General features: G+C 43.3%; 1 protein-coding gene across 1 annotated transcript in view; it reads left to right on the top strand.

Moving 5' to 3' along the window:
- Positions 1-20,753, top strand: part of LOC138273927 (clathrin coat assembly protein AP180-like) — a 105,783-nt gene that overhangs the window by 47,786 nt on the left and 37,244 nt on the right. Inside the window, exon 2 of the mRNA XM_069218913.1 lies at positions 9,513-9,540. Coding sequence (XP_069075014.1) covers positions 9,513-9,540 — 28 coding nt within the window. The remainder of the gene's footprint in view (positions 1-9,512; positions 9,541-20,753) is intronic.

Here is a 20,753-nt window from a genome sequence, read left to right on the forward strand (position 1 = left end):
ACACAATAAATGTTCCCATCCCAAAGGGGACTAACAACAAAGAGGAATGAACAAAGTGTATCAATGCTCAGGAATGTGTTGAATGTTATTTTTATTTTATTTTTTTATGAAAACGTGGCCTTAAAATTATTGCACTGTTCCACAAATAGCCAGTTTAATGATCTGCGTTGAGGGTCAATGTGAAGGAAGGATGCATGAGAGCCTGCTTGCCAAGTTTCAGATCAGTTGGAGATATTGTATGAGTCTTTTCAGAAGGCCGGTATACAAAGAGTTGCTGTGTTAAATATGCGATAGGAAAAGATCTTTGACCATTGCTAAACAGCACTAATGATAATACTGTTTTGCGGAGCATACTTGGGTTATAAAAGCAAGAAATAGTAATATCTTTAGTTTACTTCACAAAGGTCAGAGAGAAATTCAGAATGACTTAAACTTCCCAAAGTCTTTGGGAGAAAGTGCTGCCCCATTCAGAAGTCTACCATCGGCGTTATGGGGATGGGGGGGGTGCATATAAGAGAGGCCCCTCCGAACATTAACATCTTGGTTCTGTCTCCATTCAACTTGAGTGAGTGCTTTGCCACCCAGTAAGCTACGGTTGACAACGTGTGACAGTTGCTGCATAAGAGAGAAACCAAAACCACTTATCAGGTCAGCCAGAGGTGTGGGTAAATATTAAAAGGGGTCATGCTCAGAAAGGAGCCCTGTGTTAACTCACCACCAGAAGCTTAGGGCGAGAGTGAAATTGAGTCAGAAAGACTGATTGCAAATGATCTTCCAGAAAGAATGGCTACCAAATACCTCATCTTGAATGCCTATAGAGTGTAATCGCTGGCAAAGTGCGTTGTGGGAAACAATATTTGAAGTATTGCTAGGGCCCTAAAGCTGTAGTGTGGCTCTCTCACCTACCTGAAGTCATCCAAATGTCATGCGTGACAACTAGTAAAGCCATCTCAGTGTTGTAGAAGGGGTGATATCCAGCCTGAATGGCGTCCAAAATGTTAAGGAAGTTAGAGGTTAACTTTTTTTTCCCCTGTTTTTTGACAAAGTGGACAAAAGAGATGTGTTGGTTGTTACTTAAAAATAAAGCAACGGCCACATGCGTTTTCAATAGAGGGCCTACGAAAGCTTCTTTCCAAATAAGAGGCACTGCAGCATAATTACCAGAGGCATTGCATAAGGAGGTAAGCTGTGGTGCTATTGTTTCCAGTGTGAGAATAAGGGTGTCATTAAGACACCCCGGGTATATTGCATGGGCATGTACCAAAGATGTTTCAAGCACTATTGGAAGAAACTGAAAGAGCAGATTGAAAACCGGACATGGAATCAAATCAAATCAAATCATTAACATTTATAAAGCGCGCTACTCACCCGTGCGGGTCTCAAGGCGCTAGGGGGAAGGGGTTACTGCTGCTCGAAGAGCCAGGTCTTGAGGAGTCTCCGGAATACGGAGTGGTCCTGGGTAGTCCTGAGGCTGGTGGGGAGGGTGTTCCAAGTCTTGGCCGCCAGGTAGGAAAAGGACCTCCCACCCGCTGTGGAGCGGCGGATGCGAGGGGTGGCGGCGAGAGCAAGGCTGGTGGAGCGGAGAAGACGGGTGGAGGCGTAGAAGCTGAGGCATCGGTTGAGGTATTCTGGTCCCTTGTTGTGGAGGGCTTTGTGTGCGTGGGTGAGAAGTCGGAAGGTGATCCTTTTGCTGACGGGGAGCCAATGTAGGTGTCTCAGGTGGGCGGAGATGTGGCTGTTGCGGGGTATGTCGAGGATGTGGATGGCGGAGGCGTTTTGAATACGTTGCAGACGTTTCTGGAGTTTTGGAAGTGTCCTCCCTAACCATCTCCAGCACAGATTCCTCCTCATTAAAATATTGATATACAGTGTTTTCTCCTCAAAGTAAGAACAGATTGATTCACAAAAGGTGATAGAAAGGGAGGCAGAGAGAGGGGTAAGTGGGGATGAAAAAATATCTTTTGTGATATTAAAGATGTCTATAGGAAGATTTTTTTGCAGAAGTGAAGGCAGAATTGTACTAGGCAGCTCTACCATCAAGCATTTTTTTAATGATAAATTGAAATTTAATCTCCATTGTTGATTTTGCGCCTTGCAAAGTCTTGGTGTTGACTATGTCCTCGGAGTACTAAGTGCCAAGGTGCTGTTGGACTCTTTCTGCAAGAATGCTTAAGCTTTCAGAGAGCAATCACATCAAGAGCAAATGTAGTCTAGATATTGAAGCATGTAGTGGTAATATCTAGACATGGCTCTACGACCAGTACCCCCCTCTCCCCCCCCAGCGCCCTGAGACCCTAACAGGTGATTAGTGCGCTCTATAAATCCTTGATTGATTGATTGATTGATCTAATCTAGATATCTCGGGTGGAGGTTTTGGAAAGCAGAATAAAACTTACTTGAACTAATTTTAGCTCGAGGACGTTAACGTTTATTGCACCCATGTTTATGGGGCAGGTGCCAGGAATAAAGAATAAGACCTGTAGGTTTTCTATCCAGAGCCAGGGGGTTGTCAACACCCATACAGCCTTCATTATGTGCAGGATGAGGGGCCAGCTAGCTTGGACCCAAGGTAGCCTATTGGTGTGATAGTGTCAAACTTTTCACTAGCATCAATTGATAAGGTGCAATCTCTGAAGACAAACTCTCTGGAATGATTACAAGAGATGAGATACATTCGGCTAAAGCAGTGCCAAAGTTAGTAGACGGACCCCGGGGTCCGTAAATGAATAAAATATCAAAAATAGAGCAATTAGTTGAGATTGTCAATTGAAAATTAACTGATCTAGTCATTAACAATCTTTTAGCCACCCAGTAGGTAATAAACATAAAACGAGCATGTAAGGAATACGTTTCATGGTAAGAAAACCGTCTGGTTTGGAATTTGTCCTTATGACGGTCTTGATCTTAGAGAGTGCTCGGTTGTCCGAATTCAGAAACATTCAGACAAGAATGCCAAGAAAATGATTGGAGGTCGGGAGTGTCAAACTAGGTGTGCGTTCTTCTTACGTCTGAACTTTGTTTCATTAAAGATGGTTAATTTGTATGGAAGCTTTTCTTGGTAATGATTGTAATGATGCACTTCAATATAGTTTAGCACATGATTAAAGTAATAACGGGTTTCCTTTGTAGAAATAAACGTCACAAAACATTTCCATTTGTAATTTTGAGGAATTATGTTTTCATGAGGGCTAATTTTTTTTAATCTGCTCATTCCACATTAGCCCTTTTTACCGTTACGTGAAATAGACGTGTCTGATGAACAGGGCCCTTTACAGTTGCAAAGCCTGCAATCTGCGAAATCAGAGTTCGCAACTGTGGGTGCGCAGGACCGTAGAAATTCTGCATTACAGTGGTGCATAGAAACATCGGGTGATTCTGTGACCGTGTTAACCTCAAAGTCCGTGATTCAGTGTGTCCCTAGAGACCAGATTCAAACAGCATCTTAATATTCAGTTTGAGCTGACTCAATAGGGGAGTTTGAATTGGATTTCAGAAATGTAAGAAAAATCATTAAGGCTTATTACAAATATTTCAAAGGCACAGTACAAAGATAATACAATGTGGACGCAGCAATAAATGCAGGAAAATGCTAAGACACAACTGTGCATCAAAATCAATAAAAACTTGGGCAGTATCCCTAGTCTTAGGAAAGGTCTTAAAAAGTTTACTGGCTCACCTCCAGATGAAGGGCATATGCAGTTTTGATGAATAGGAATTATTAAAACTGCAAAACCAGGGCCAAGATGCCCCTGACCTTTAAGCCACCCATTCACCTGAAAAATAGACATAGACCCCGTTATTGAGCCATCTGGAGTCAACAAGAGCATCCTATTATTCTTTAATTGATAAGACCAACAATACAACTGTAGATCAAGAAGGGCCAAACCCCCAACACCCACCTTCCTCCTCAAATGTTTCCAGGAAAGGAGAATACCTTTGCTGGGCCAAATAAATGAGGTAATCTTCGCATGCAGTTTTAGGATAACTTCTTTATCAAAATGTTATCAAATAAGAAAGTAATCTTCGGGAGCATAGACATCTTGATCAGATTAACACGTCCAAAAATCGAAAGCAGCAAATTTCCCCACTTTCTTAGAAGAGGGAGAAAGTCTCTCGATGGTATCAACATCTTCTATCAAGAGTAGAGAATGTGTCGCAACCATTCTATAGGAAATGGAGTGGACTTCTGCCGGGGGAGGAGCTGAAACAGTTATGGCAAGTATCCTTTGCTACATTATACTCAATGGTCAAATCAGCAGCATTAAGAAGGAACCACCTTTTTACCCTTCACAGAGTGTTTTAGACCCCTGGGAGGTTGACAAAGATAAAGAGAAGCGGCTCAACATCAGAGTGTAAACTGTGCTATAGCTTAGAGGCAGATGATGTCCACATGTTTGCCGCCTGCCCCAAGTTAAAAAGATTCTGGTCAGTGGTGGGTAAGACAATCTCTGACTCCCTGGGTTTCGTAGTTGAAATGACCCCGCCTAATTATGTTCGGGATTCTGACCTTGGACATGGACCCTCTACCCCTTTTCCTTTCTCTAATTTATATTGAAGAATATAAAGGTCATTTTTCTGACCTCTTTTTTTTGCTGGTGTTAGGACTCTAGCATTGGTCAGCAGTGGTAAAGTGCACAAAGTGCTTGTGCTCTTTACCCTAAACATGGTAACATTGGCCCCTACTCAATTTCCGTGCTAAATTTACCTATAAATCCCTAGTAAAGTGCGCTATATGTGCCCAGGGCCTGTAAATTAAATGCTACTAGTGGGCCTGCAGCACTGATTGTGCCACCCACATGAGTAGTCCCTTAACCATGTTTCAGGCCTGCCATTGCAAAGCCTGTGTGTGCAGTTTTACTGCCACCTTGATCTGGGATTTAAATCTCTTTGCCAAGCCGTAAACTCCCATTTTATTACATATAAGTCACCCCTAAGCTAGGCCCACAGGGCAGGGTGCAGTTTATTTAAAAGGCACAACATGTACTTCTAAGATTTACATGTCCTGGTAGTGGAAAAACTCCCAGTATGTTTTTTCACTATTGTGAAGCCTGCTCCTTTGCTAGCTTTGGGAATTCCTTAATATACTTTTAAGCTGTAATTCCTGTAATTCCTGATCAGAAAGGAGTAGCTATGTCATGTTTCATATCTTTGCAATGGTAGTGATAAGTCCTTTTTACTTGCAAAGTCAAATTTACCAGTACTATTTTAGAAATGTCAGTTTTAGAAAGTAGGCATTTCTCTGCTCTTACTGCTCTGTGTCTTAGATCCTGTCTCCAGTCCACGTCTGGTCTGTGCTGGGTGACAGCTCCCTTTGTGCATTCTATCCAGACAGCCATAAACACAGCACACTCAACTGCATCTGCATACTGATGGGTCTTCCTGGGAGGAAGGGTGGAGTTGCTCACACTTAAATAGGTAGTGGCCTGACCTATTACAAAGGAGTGATACACCCACTCCCAACAGATCTGGAAGACCTGGGCTGAAAGAGGAACAGGTGCACTTCAGAACTATCAGGATTTTATTTTCAACGAGATATTTTATTTAAATCAGTAGACAGAGATCATAGACATGAAGGTCTAGTTATGTATGATCTACAATTGTTTATTGTGCTATGCTCCTCCTTCATTGATGGACTGTGCTGGAGTAGGAGAATCATGGGGGAACATTGTGAAATAGGGCTTCTCCTCCCTCAACCACTGTATACTTTATAAAATATGTATCTTAGACCATATTACGTATGCGCTCTGAGTATTGTAGAAGGGACTGTAGATGATTGTGCAGCCCCTTTTGTAATGTGGATGTGCAGTAACAGGTTTTGCACCTAAGGGTTTCAAAGGTTGCTTTCTCTCACGTGTGGGGGCATGATGGCATGTAAATGAGGGAACAAGTTTGCCACTGTGCCCTTGCCATATTACATTATGGTGATTGAGCAAACAAGTCTTTGGGAAAAAAAAAAAGATGAAAATGCATGGCAGTTTCCATGGAGGCTCCATCATGACATACCCAAGGATTCCTTGCAAAAATGTTCTTCAAAAGTATGGTTGTACATAGTGCCAATAAGTCTCCCTTGTCAGCATGTTACTAGTGTAAACTTTATTCATCAATACAATACCATATTCTTTGAGTGTTCTGTAAAGGGAAGTTTACCTTGCAGGATAATTGTGAAGTTTTCCCTCTTGCTAGTAGACATGAAGAGAAGGGTATCACAAACACTATCTTTCAGCCCTTCCCCCACCCCCAAGTTGGCGCCCCAAACCACACAACATGTGACAAAAATAGGCAAGCCATGGGTTATCGGAAGATTGTGGTCTAGTGGCAAGAACTGATGATCGTAGACATAGGTGCCCGAAGTAGGAGTCGGGGTGTGCTGCAGCACCCCCAACATAACCATACTGGAGTTCAGAGTGTGAATGAGGAATAAAGATCCCTTTAAACTATCTTTATATTGTAATGTATTTGCACTGCTTTCAAAGACGGGGGTCAAATGTCTATCTAGGCTGTCTTCTTATAAACTGCTACTTATTCTTTTGAAAGGCACATTATTAGTGTATACTTTACTTTAACGGATTACAAAGTGGGGGATTTTGTAATGTGAACTATGAGACAATCATACTGTGGAAAGGGATTGGGAAAGGAAACTCAGTAGGATCTTATTTTTTCTAACACACAACAGCGCTTAAATACCCATAATTGAAGTGTACAAATATTTCTGAGGCACATTTTGAATTCTGAAGTGTGATTGAAACAGTGATTTTAACAGGATCTACATGTATAAAGCATCTTTACTTTGGTGAAGTGCAAATGATAAATATTTGCTGAAACTCGTTTTACACGCTATCATTTGAGTGCTGTATAGTTTCATCAGTCAAAATTTTGTCTTTGCCAGTTTAGCCGGCATTTCAGTGGAAAATGTGTTGTCTGCAAATTACAATGTGCTACTTGACCATGCTCTAGTAATATGTTTGCAACAGTGTACTCCAAAATGCACCACCTGATAGATACTACATCCTTGCCAGCCTACTGCTAAATAGGGGTGGTTCATTTGCTATGCTTATTCTTTGTGCGAAGCTTGGATTGTTCCCAATCCCCTTGACTTCAGTGATATAACATTGATGGCAGACAGCACCTGAACTCTGAAATTGTTCCAGCACCACTGATTTTGGAAGTGTGCAACCATTTGTAAATGCAGGCCTTCTCACCATGTCGTGATTGTAGCCAAATTACTTAATACCCCCGTTTTTTGAAAAACAGAAAGTGACATGACCTGGTGTCTTATAGAGCTTGATAATGTCCTGACCACATTTGCACGATATAAAACTGAAAAAAATATTAAAATTGTATACTCCTAGAGTAGGATAATGATCCCACATGATGAGAAATTAAGTGCTGCGATTTCTTTAACCAAGCAGAGATTACAATTTTTGCCCTCATGAAGCACTATGGAGAGGTGTTGGTTTCCAATGAAATGATGTTTAGTTTCTTTATCAGAAAGATGAAATCCTGGTTTAGTGCTGCTGTGATTCATGGGCTTGCTAACTCGGTAGTACCTGATGACAACAGTAAATGTACAACTCACTGAGCCATCTCGCATGTGACACCTTTACTTACGTCCTTGCTTAAATATATGAGCACCTTAAAGAGTGAGTACTGCTTTGGTCATTTATATTAATATCTATGGTGGTGACTAAAGGAAAAATGCTAGTTAAATTTACTTTATCATTTATAATAGAAAATATAATAGTCAAACATTCCATTGTGCCACTTGTTCATGTCAAATGAGGCCTACCTCATTTGCAACATGTTTTCTTTACTGTTGGTCCTAGCGTTTTTTTAAAGTGTTTTTTTTGGCTAAAATTCGATGTCCAGTCTCCATCTCTATTTCCTACAACTCATAGCTTGAGTTGGAGTTAGTACCAGTTTAATTTATCAAGGACTTTAGCGCAAAGGAATCTTTGCCAAAATTGATTTGTTCAGCCTCTTAGTAAAAAGTTTATATCTAGATAGTTTCTTCAATAACTATAATAGTAAATGTATTAACATGTTATGTAGTGATACAATAAAAGCGAACGTAAGAGCATGTTGTGGAAATGAATCTGCTCCCTTTATATTATATTCACACACTTCTGTCTGTATTAGAAAGATTTCAGTGCTCAAAATCTCCATGGCTGTCTCATGCTCATGTGTTACTACTGTATGGATGTTGAATCCAATGCTAATGACAAAATATGGATTGGCAGACCTATAACATCTGTTCATGTAAGCCATCTGTAAACTCCAGCCTCAACACTGAAGCTGCTGTGGGAGTAATGCCAGTGATTAATATACCTTGAAGAGATGGACACCTAAGTACCTTGGAATGACGTTTTCTGTGCATTGCTTTAATAACCTTCCCATGCGCACTCCCACTTTACCCAGCAGCTGTCAGCCTTTTTATACCTTTTATCTTCCATGGCTGTTCGGTTACAGAACTAAGGGAAAGAGTAAACTCTTTCTTTCTAGCGGGGGTTTGTGAAATGGTGGTAGCAATGGTGGGTACAGGGTTGTTTTTGATGTTTACTCTAAAGGTTATGAGGAACATTAGTATTTGTTGAGGAACCTAGGAGTCCAACCAGCAAGGTAACATTCATAAACCGAAGTGGGTAAGCACCCAAAGGGACAGGTCTGTAAGTGGTTTTGTTTCCTCTAATTTTGTTAATAAACACCCTCAATTTCATTTTAAGCCGCTGAACATTCAAACATTGCTTGTCTAGATGGAAAACCAGCGTGTTCTGTCTCCTTTCACCCGTCTAGCCTTTGTCTCGAATCTCAATTAAATTCTATTTACTTTTGACACTTTTTTATTTTTCACAACCGCAAACCAGCCACTGCCTTTTTCTTGAGAATCCTCTTGTCCCACCACCAAATTCTTAAATGACTGAGATCTTGTTTTTTCTATTGTTATTATAAGCCACAATCATAAAAAAGATAACCTTTAAAACTGCGACCATCCTAAGCACCCCACAAAGGTATTTCTCACCGCCAGTATTTCTCTTTCAATCATAACAGACCATCTCTATCAGGGGCCAGCGCCAATTGAGTTATCAAATGTGTAACACCATTTTCCTTGGTTTGCATCTTGCGTGCCAGTCACCTGCTGTGCATTTTTTAGAAGGCAGCTCTCACTAACTTGCAAGTTCCTTTTTCACTTTTTGACAATTTTACTGTGTACACATTTCTTACAAACACAATGCACTTTTAATATGTAAACGTTTAATTGCACATTTTCTTAAATGTCTTGATGTAATTTAGATTTTTTATGCATTTGTTAATATATTTTCACAAGACAATTCATATTCCATTGTACAAATGATTAAGAAAGTTTAATTGTTGAAGTGAAACATTTTTCATTTTCAAAAAATGACCAGCAAATGATATTATATAAAGTTTTTGTGATCTGTAATGTACATGTGAATTTTGACCATGTCTTATGATTTTAGAAGTAATGAAAATGCTATTTTTATCTTTTCCTTTAGATCCAGCGTACCTTCTCCACTGAATAAGGTAATTCTAAGTATTTTTGATTGAATGCAAAACGCTTTAAAAAATCTGTGATGGATTAATACCTCAAGAAGTAACAAAATGCATGGCAAGTTAGTTTGCTATATACATTTCACTTTATAGGAACACAAATCAATCCTGACAAGACTTTCGTTGTTCAAAAAAAAAAAAAAAAAAACGATGAGCAGATGGACTGATTTCCCTTTTTGCAGGAGGAAATGCCTATTTTGGGGGCTGTCTTCAAAGGCGGGGTGCCACTTAGGAATTAGTTAATTTTTTTGCTGGTGCACTCCTGTACTTTGGACACTGCACCAAAGATATGTATTAACAGTAGCTGCCACCACAAGATGAGGACTTCCTCATCAAGAAGTTCTCGAAGATCAAGTGGGCCAGACAGTGTTTGCCAATGCTAAACAGCATGGTTAAATTACTTCGAGGACCCAGTGAACGTGTCAGTGTTCAAACCTAGGGTGGAGAATAAGTGCAAAGCAGCCATGGCTGTCCTTTAGGGCGGAAGGGCCACACCCTCCCACATTTTGCCCATCATGAAGAGTGCCTGTCAGGCTGAGCATAGATCAGCCAGACACACTCTTCATGTTCAGCTCAGGCAGCCAGGAGCAAGACATGTGCATTTTACGCAGACTCCTGGCTGCCTGAACTGAACTTTGCTGGGCTGAGGAGGTCACATCTCCTATGGGCGTGACCTCCTCAGCCCAGCAAAGGCGCCTCAAGGCCCTTCTCCTCAGTGACGAGGGGAAGCATCACCCATTGACTTCGACCTGGGCGCTTCAGGTTTAAGCCCTGAAGCGCCCAGGGCGAGTGTCAACCAGTGACACCTTGTCACAGAGTTGGGTGGGGTCAGAAGTCTCACTGACCCCCATCCCACTCTGTGACAAAGTTGGGACTGCTGCCTTCCCTCATTGGCTGACTGTAGAAAGTTGGCTCTGTATATACTATCTCAAAGTGAGAGATAGTGTGCACAGAGTCCAAGGGTTCCCCTTAAAGGTTGATAGTGACAAATTAGATAATTCTAATGCTCTATTTTTGAGGTAGTGTGGTCGAGCAGTAGGCTTATCAGAGGGTAGTGTTAAGCATTTGTTGTACACACACAGCCAATAAATGAGGAACACACACTCAAAGACTTAACTCCAGGACAATAGTTTTTATATAGAAAAATATATTTTCTTAATTTATTTTAGAACCACAAGATTCAAGATTTGAAGTAAATACATAAAATGCAAGGTACTCCACACAGGTAAGTAAGGAACTTTGAATGAAAGCACCAGTACACACAGTATAGGTTAAAATGGCAATAAGCTATTTGAAAAGTGGACACTGAAAAAATCAACAGTTCCTGGGTAAGGTAAGTATGTTTAAGTTTCTGAGGTAAGTAAAGCACTTACAAGTTTAGTTTCCTGGGCATAGGCAGCCCACCGTTGGGGATTCAAGGCAACCACAAAGTCACTGCACCAGCAACACAGGGACGGTCAGGTGCAGAGGTCAAAAGAGGGCCCAAAACACATAGGCGCCTATGGAGAACAGGGGTGCTCTGGTTCCGGTCTGCAGGCAGGTAAGTACCTATGTCCTCGTGGAGCAGACCAGGGGGTTTTGTAGAGCACTGGTGGGGGGGACACAAACAGGCACAGAAAACACACCCTCAGCGGCACAGGGGCAGCCGGGTGCAGTGTGCAAAGTTGGCGTCGGGTTTGCTATAGAAAGCAATGGAGGGACCTGGGGGTCACTTAGGCGATGCAGGCAGGGCAAAGAGGGGCTTCTCGGGTCAGCCACTGACTGGGCTAGGAGGAGGGCCACCTGCTGGTCACTCCTGCACTGGAGGTTGGTTCCTTTCGGTCCTGGGGGCTGCGGATGCAGTGCTTGGTCCAGGCGTTGGGCTCTTTGTTACCAGGCAGTCGCGGTCAGGGGGAGCCTCTGGATTGTCTCTGCAGGCGTCGCTGTGGGGTGCAGGGGGGTTGACTCGGGTTACTCACGAGGTCACAGTCACCTGGGAGTCCTCTCTGCAGTGTTGGTTCTCTGACGCTCAAGCCGGGGGCGTCGGGTGCAGCGTGTGAAGTCTCACGCATCCGGCGGGAAGAGTGAGTTCTCTAAAAGTTGCTTCTTTGTTGCAAAGATGTTGTTGGTGAACAGTGCCGCTGTTCTCTGGAGTTTCTTGGTCGTTCAGTTTCAGGGCAGTCCTCTTAGTCCTCAGAGGTCGCTGGTCCCTGTCTGATGCATCGCTGTGCAGGTTCTTTGAGTCTGGAGACAGACCGGTAGGGCTGGGGCCAAGTCAGTTGGTGTCTCCGTCGTCTCTGTAGGGCTTTCAGGTCAGCAGTCCTTCTTCTTTGTGTAGGTTGCAGGAATCTGATTTCATGGGTTCTGGGTTGCCCCTAAATACTGATTTTAGGGGTGTGTTTAGGTCAGGAGGGCAGTAGCCAATGGCTACTGTCCTCAAGGGTGGCTCCACCCTCTTTGTGCCTCCTCCCTGAGGGGAGGGGGGTACATCCCTAATCCTTTTGGGGGAATCATCCAATCTCAAGATGGAGGATTTCTAAAGGCAGGGGGTCACCTCAGCTCAGGTCACCTTAGGGGCTGTCCTGACTGGTGGGTGACTCCTCCTTGTTTTTCTCATTATCCTCTCCTGCCTTGCCGCCAAAAGTGGGGGCAGTGGCCAGAGAGGTGGGCATTTCCACTAGCTCACCGCCAGGTGTTACAGTTCCTGGAGGGGGAGGTGAGAAGCACCTCCACCCAATACAGACTCTGTTCCCAGGCACAGAGTGGCAAAGGCACTCTCCCCTTGTGGCCAGAAACTCGTCTGGTTGTGGCAGGCTGGCTGAAACTGGTCAGCCTAGCACTAGGAGTCGGACTGGTATTCAGGGGGTATCTCTAAAATGTTCTCTGGGAGCATTTTACAATAAATTCCACAATGGAATCAGTGTGCATTTATTGTGCTGAGAAGTTTGATACCAAACTTCCCAGATTTCAGTGTAGCCATAATGGTACTGTGGAGTTCGTGTTTGACACACTCCCAGACCATATACTCTTTATGGCTACCCTGCACTTACAGTGTCTAAGGTTTTGCTTAGACACTGTAGGGGCATAGTGCTCATGCACATATGCTCTCACCTGTGGTATAGTGCACCCTGCTTTAGGGCTGTAAGGCCTCCTAGAGGGGTGACTTACCTATGCGACAGGCAGTGTGAGGTGGGCATGGCACTCTGAGGGGAATGCCATGTTGACTTAGGTTTCCTAAATTTACACACCTTGATCAACATGGCATTGGAAGATCTTAAACATCTGCTGGGGGATTATCAAATGAGATTTTCCTTATAAAATTCATGATCAGCTCCATATGGAGTTTTATGAATGAGACAAAGGGGCTTGAACTTGACCCTTCTCCTCAGAGGCAGCCAATGTAGCTCTTTTAATGTTTTGGAAACAAACACAGACTATAATTTGAGTATCTTTTTTTAAAAGTCTTGCTGCTGCATTCTGAAGGCTTTGCAATTTATTCAGAGTACTCATGGACCCCCAAATAAAGGACATTGCAATAGTCCAGTGTAAACAAAATAAAAGCCATGACCACTGTTTACTTGAGCTCAGATGCAATATAAACCATGATCTTCCTGATCTTATGAGGTAAATAGAAGCAGAAAGACGCTAGTTTGTTTATTTGTGCATTAAGGGACAAACTGGCATCAAACATGATATCCAGATTTTTTTATGGTAGATACTGGAGTCGGAAGGAGGGCCAAAGATTGAGGCTATCAAGCCTGATTCCATGAGGGCGAATTCTTCCCAAACAAAAGTACTCCTATTTTTGTTAAATTAATTATCAAGTTGTTTAAACTCATCAATTGCAAATTAGCCCCCGAACATTTCTGACACCGTAAACTTAAAGCTGTCTCCGTGTCATTAGCAATAGAAACAAAACGCTGTTTATCATTGGCATATGGCATGGGGGAAAAGCCAAAGAAACAAATTAGTTTAGTCAAAGGAGCCACCTAAATATTAAAAAGAGTAGGGCTCAGAGATGAGCCCTGCGGGACTCTGCAGGGAAGGGTAAATGATTTTGACCTAATTTTCCCATAGCTGTAAATTGTTCTCTCTGTGACAGAAAAGAGAGAAGCAGCTCAAAAGGTAGAGCCGACCTATTACAGTTTCTGCTAGCCGTGCTATAAGAGTCTCATGATCGATAGTATCAAAAGCTGCCAACAGATCTATTAAAATAGTGGCTGCCTTCCCACCGCTATCCAGTATATTCCTCACTTGGTTGGTAGCCAAATTGTGCTGTATAGAACACTTGGTTCCCTTCTATCTCCTTCGACAAGGTGACGTTCATATATTTTTGGCATATGAAGGGAAGGACAGGGTAAGACGAGAGATGGGGCGATAGTTCTGCACTCTTTAGGATCCATGGTGGGCTTTTCCAGCAAAGGGAGGATGCCAGCTTTCTTTCATTCAAGTGGGAAGGATCCTGGCTCCAAAAAGGAGTTAAGTAGCAGTGTAAATGAATAACCAGAACACCGCTTCAACACTCATACTCGACCTCCCACACCGAACAGACATCACATTGCACCTTAGGAACAGAATACCTGAACACCTTTCCCCAACCCACCAGACACCTATTCTTTACCACAGCCTCTTGTGCACACATTTCCTGCATCTGCAAAATCAACACTGGAGGCCACTTATTCTCCTACCTCTCACCCAAGCCATGAAACAACCCCCACTCTATAGATCAGAGCATCCTCCTCAATTCATGAGTTTTGCAAGAAGCAGATGACTTGGCTCTTCGTATAATCACCTTAGTTACAACAAATCTACACACCTGCCCAAGCTCCTGGATACCCTCTTCGGTAATGATTGTGCTATACAATTCATATAATCTAACATGCAGGGCATAGGAGACGAGACAGACTTCTCCTGAGAAGGAGAGCGGGAAAATCAATGCAACTGAAGTCTGAGCTGTGCTGAGCCAGCTGAGCAATGATGTATTGCAAACTCAGTCAGCCTCCCCTAACGGTAGAAGATATGACTGATAACAGTGGAAGGAGGTGCAGTAGATGGCTAAGCAGCCTTATGACACATACAGAAAAGACAATATCAAACACACATATTAGGGTTACCTTAGATGCTGCTAATACTGCATCCAGACAAATTATTACCTGCAACCTTATTTTACTGCCCAGTTTAGTTTATAGTGTCCAGGTTATATTCTGAAGAATTTGTTACGCAATCCAGATTTGTAGAGTGCACTATCCCCAGGGATTGTATCCTGGTGCTGAGCTTTGTGAATCTAGGCACACCTAGGGCACAGTGGGACACCTCATAGAGCTAGATCTTTAGCTTCTTGCAGAATTTAAGAAGTGAGGAGGAGGCTCTTGTGTGTAGCAGCAGGTCGTTACACACTTTGGGAGCAATTTAAGAGAAGGCTCGACTGCCGCACCTGATTTTCCATATGCGTGGGATTTGTGCAAGCAGGAGTTTCGACAAGTGGAGTTTCTGGAAGGTTTATGAAAGCAGACCGATTGTTGAGGTATGCTGAGCCAGTGTTATGTAGTGCCTTAAAAGTGTGTTGTGATGAGTTTGAATTGTACTCATTTATAAATGAGGAGCCAGTGCAGCTCCTTCAGGTGTTTTGTGGTGCAAGTGCAATGTAGGAAATTGAGATTGATTCTGGTCACCAAGCTCTTCAGCTGGCTGGTAAGTTTCTGTTGCTGTTGTTGACAGCACTTTAGTTGTTTCCATTTGATGGTAAACACATCTTTAGGACCCAAGTCGAAACCATGTTGGAAAAAATAAAAAAGGATAAGGCAAAAGCCATGGAGGCATTACAGAACTGGTCTCCAAAGTTGGGCTTTCCTTGAGAACAAACATGAGATACAGCAAAATCTGCAACCTGTTTCCAAAGCCCTTTGTACCAGGCCTAGAAGGCTATAACCTTGTATCGCTGGGTGCTTTCCATCATCACCCAATGCTACTGTATGGAATTCCACACCATGGAATATTTCACCATGCTGCCATAGAATCAGCCAAGACCATCTAGAACTCTCAAGTGCAAATATTAGTTAAAGAAAAAACAGACCCTTTCCCTCTGCATCAGTGAGAATATTGTAACTATTTTCTATACTTTCTAATACATAAGAATGATGGGATATTACAGTTAATCTACAACCACTCAGTCGATACAATCGGAGCACTGCAAGATCACAACTAGCCAACACATCTTTGCATTGTTTTGCATTGGACACTACTCAAAATCCTCTGCCTCAATTATGCCTGCCTCTCTATCTTCACTGAGCTTCCCATCAGCACCTCAGGTTTGTGGTAAGTCGAGTTCATTATTAAGTCACAGTCCTATCCCTTAGTCACAACAGCCCCTCAGGTATTTATCAGAAGTCTGACAGGGGTAACACAGAATCTTCAGTGTAACCATTCATCTCTTTCCATACCTGGGCAACTGGAAGCAGTCTCCTTTCTCCCTACCAAGAGGTATATGCCAAAAAACTCTTACATTTGTCCCCAACATAGGCATTTGTTTTTGGGAACCATCTCAGTAACAGTCACAGGAAAAACCTGCCACAGCAACAAAAGGGTGATAACATTTCAAAGGCTGCATTCTCCTTAACAGATATTGGGCCTGATTCTTACCTTGGCGGTCGGCGGAGAGGCGGCGGTTGGACCGCGAACAGACCGGCGGTCCAAAAAATGGCATTCTGATCGCGGCGGTCACCGCCGCGATCGACCGCTACTTCCCCACTCCGACCGCCACGGCGGTCATGACCGACGGGCTGGAGTTCGCACACTCCGGCCCGGCGGTCGACCCAAGACCGCCAACCGTATCATGACCCTGCTTACCGCCGCGGTTTTTGGCGGTCGGGAACCGCCATGCGAACCATGGCGGTAGGCACTATCGGGGCCAGGGAATTCCTTCCCTGGCACTGATAGGGGTCTCCCCCACCCCCCACTGCCCCCCACGAGTCCTCCCCCCACACCCTCCACCCCCCTGCCACCCCCCAGAGGTGGTACAAACCCCCTGCCCCCCCCCCCACCCCGACATGCACATACACGCACCCCGACATGCACGCACCCCCAACATGCACGTATGCACACCCCCTACACACACACATACACAACGGGGGCACATACCCGCACACATACATGCCGACATGCGCACCCGCCGAACTACACACATTGCCCAAAGGCACAGCAGCACCCCCCGCCCGCATGCACGCACTCACACACCCCCTCTACACACCCCCATGCACGCACACATCACACAACACCCCCCCCCACCCCCTCCCCCCCGGACGATCAACTTACCTTGTGCGTTGGTCCTCCGGGAGGCGACGGGAGCCATAGGGACGTGACCGCCAACAGAAGACCGCCAACAGAAGACCGCCACACAGAAATGTGGGTCGTAATTCTGGGGGCGGTGTTCTGCTGGCGTGGCGGTGGAGGTTGACCAGTCTCCACTTTCCCGCCGACCGCCAGTGTGGCTGCTGGCGGTATTCCGGCGGAACGCTCCCAGCGGTCGGAATACGCGCAGCGGCATACCGCCGCGGTCGGCGGTCTTTGCCGCAGCGGTAACTCGGCGGTCTTGCGAAAAGACCGCCAAGGTCAGAATCAGGCCCATTGTGTTCTCTGACAGTGAGGATAAGAATGATACTTTTGGTGGTGATAGTATTTTGCGTTTTGCTACTCCCAAAAATCCAATTGCATGTGCTCCCTCTTCAAGATGTACTTGCAAGAAAATGGTCATAGGTTACTGAGCAGTGGGAAGATCCATTATTGATGGAGCCTAGCACCAACTGCAGTGGCGGAACAAGAACTTATTACTGGACCTGTTGAACCTTGAGCCTCTGCTACAATTTACCATCAACAGTGACACTTCGCTCAAGGAGTGGGGAGCAACCATCAGTTCACATTACCGTTGCTGATAATTCAGTTGGTGCTGCAAGAATTTGGCAACCTCATTAGCAGAAAATCAGTGCTCATTCCCACTGATAACATTACTACAATGTATGCCATTCAGAAACCTGCGGCCATGCTCTTACCACAGTTGTCCAAGCTAATGCAGACAATTTGGCAATGGGCCATTCTTTATCATGTCCTCTGTCTAGTGGGACACCTCTCTAGAGTGGACAATTATTTTATGTACCTGCTCAGCAGGATGTGTAAACAAAGATACAAATGGGCAGTCAACACCCAAGTGCTTCAACAGTACTTCTAGAGTTGGGATTCCTAGAAGTAGACCTGTTTGCCATGTGCGAGAACATAAAATGCAAAACATTAACTTTAGGTGCTCCCACTAACTACCTAGACTGCAAACTTTTAAGGCTGATGAAATATCTTCACGAGGGAACCTATGCAAGGGTCAGGTGGACCCAGGAAGGCGATCTTACATCCTCAATTTCTATTGCTAGAGGGGTTAGATAGGTGTGTGTTTTGCCCCCCATCCTGTTTAGCCTCTATATTAATGGTGCAGTAGATCAACTAACTTGGTGCAGTCATGCTTCCAAGCTAACGTGAGTACCTGTTCCAATCCTCATGTTTGCAGACAATACTTTATTGATATCAAGAACTACAATGGGACTCCAGAATGAACTAGATGCATTTACAATGTTTTGCGAGATGAGGGGGCTTGAGATTAATTCAGATCAAATTAAGTTTATGGCCTTAAATCCACATAAGAAATTTAGACGGAACATTAGTATTGGGGGTGTACCTATTGAACAGGTTAGCCAGCTTGATTATCTGGTGATAAGATTATCTGATAATCTCTCATGGTCAACGTAAATCAAGAAGAGTGCTGTTTCCCTTCAGCAGTGGTCAGTGGCGATCAGAAGGAAAATGAAAAATTCTATGGGAGGGCAAATTTTGCCAGCTATTATGGTATATAAAGCTGCTGCAGCGACAGCTGCAACTTATGGTGCCGAACTTTGGGGGTATTGTAACTCTCAGAATTTGACCTTGGTAGAAAATACTTTCTTACGTTCTTGCTTTATTTACCAGCTAGCCCACCACTTATTCCCCTTATATTCGATTTGGCACTTAACCAGATGCACAAAGTAATTGCCTTGAGACCACTCATATAATGGGTGCACCTCTGGTCCTCTGGTTCCTTATCTGAGTCATTAATACTTTACAGTGTGGTATTAATACTGGATACTGGATCAAAATGGAGGAGGTATGGCGATCTCCCCAGACTATAACAAGAGATGTGATCTTGCGTATAAAGCGATGTTATTGGGAGGCGGTTTTGATTGAGGCATGGCTTAGCCAGATATCAGGCAGCAGAACGTACCGATTTTTAAATCACAAATGCTCACCAGCGATTGAGCACTACATGGATAATATACAACTGGCCCAGTCTAAAAGCCTTTTTATTAATTTTAGATGGGGGATCTTGCCACTGAACTCTTTTACTATGGGTTGGAACAAAGCCAGCTATGTGTCTAACTTTCAATATTACTGTCCGATGCAATTCGAGACCCTCGCCCACTTTGTATTCTTCTGCCCAAGTTATTTAACACCTAGGAGGAAGTGGATCATCCCCCTATGCAGGCTTTTTGGTGTAAGGACTCACAGGGAATCACTTTGCATATTGACAAGTGACTCCAGTGAAAAGGTTGTGTTTGCTGTAATCAGATATTTGCAAAGTGCTTGGTCCGAGACATCTAGGGGGTTTTGCACTCGGGTGGTTCATAACCTTTTACCGTGACTGCTGGCTGGAATTGTGCTTTATTGGAGTCTGAGGATGATACCAGACAGTGATGGACTCATCAGAGAAACTGCCTGTGAGGCCCTACCTACTTAGTGATATTATGGACTTTGATTTTAACCATGTTTTATGTATTTGAAATATGCTTTTTATGAACAGTATGCATTTATTTGGTTTGTGTATTGCTTTTATGGCTTTCAGCCGAAATAAAGCTAAATTATTATTATATTATATTGCCATAATCAAGTCTGGAAGTTACAATAGTATGGACAATGGTCTCTAAATGGTATTCTTGGACTAAATGCAAGACTTGAGTTTAGCAATGTAAAGAAAAAAAATGGCCTGACTTTGAGGTTCAAAGAAAGATCAATATCAAATTTGATACCTAAAATTCTTACTGATAAGGTGAGACTGGGGGAGGAAACAAGCTCATCTGGCCACCATCTGCTGGAATCTGGAGCGGACTTTCTCCCTCCCCCCCCCCAAACAATATTTTTTGTTTTTTCCGAATTTCATTAATTTCATTTGAGACAATTATTGTCCATTTACTCAACCACTTCTTTGAAACACTGCTTGAACAAAGTCAATGCATTCTTGTTGTTCTTCTGAAAAGACAGTCAGAGTTGAGTGTCATCAGCATATGAGATCACTCATAAGCTCCAAGATTCAATGAGGCTAGCCAAAGACACCAAATATAAATTAAAGAGGGTAGGACTCAATAGTTTGCTGTGGGACTCCATAACAAAGCGATTTTGCAATAGATGTAAGTGTCAGAAAGTAAATGCCAGTGTTCTATCTTCAAGGAAAGATTTCAACCAAGCCAAGGCGTGACCTGAACTGAATGAGAGACCACATGAAATGCAGGTAACAGGTTGAGTAGGGCCACCATAGCCCAGAAGTACTAGTCAAGATTGTCTTTAATAAATTCTGTGACTTCTAACAGAGCAGATTCAATACTAAAATTCGGACGAAATCTGGATCGAGAGTCATGCATGAGATGGTTGGATTCCAAAAATGGGTTAGTTGCTTGCTGTTAATTATTTTCTCTCGCATCATTTACACAGCTTGCAAAAGTGAAATTAGTCTAAAATCACATGGTGTTTGGGTCAGCTTTTGGCTTTTTTAATATTGGAAGCAGAAGTGCTTGTTTCCAGCTCCTGGCAACCGTAGCCAACTCTAAGGAATTTTTCATTACATTATTTAATATAGGATTGACAGATCTGGATACTAGATTTAAGTTGATAGCGGGGGCATTGGTCAAGAGAGGATCCAGATTTACAGTTGGCAGGTTCTTTAGGTAAATCTTAAGGTAAATCCTCAAGATACAAAGGTGTAAATGTGAATAACAAAGGTCCAGAGGGAGAGCTTGAGGCATAGAGGCTAACAGTTGCACCTTGTCCTGAGAATTGAGCAAATATTGTTTGTTTTCTTATAAAAGAAGTCAGAAAGATTGTCACATAGTTTGGATGAAGGAGTGATTTTATTTTCGAGACAG

The sequence above is a fragment of the Pleurodeles waltl genome, unplaced genomic scaffold (genome assembly GCF_031143425.1).
Source record: "Pleurodeles waltl isolate 20211129_DDA unplaced genomic scaffold, aPleWal1.hap1.20221129 scaffold_121, whole genome shotgun sequence".
NCBI lineage: Eukaryota > Metazoa > Chordata > Amphibia > Caudata > Salamandridae > Pleurodeles > Pleurodeles waltl.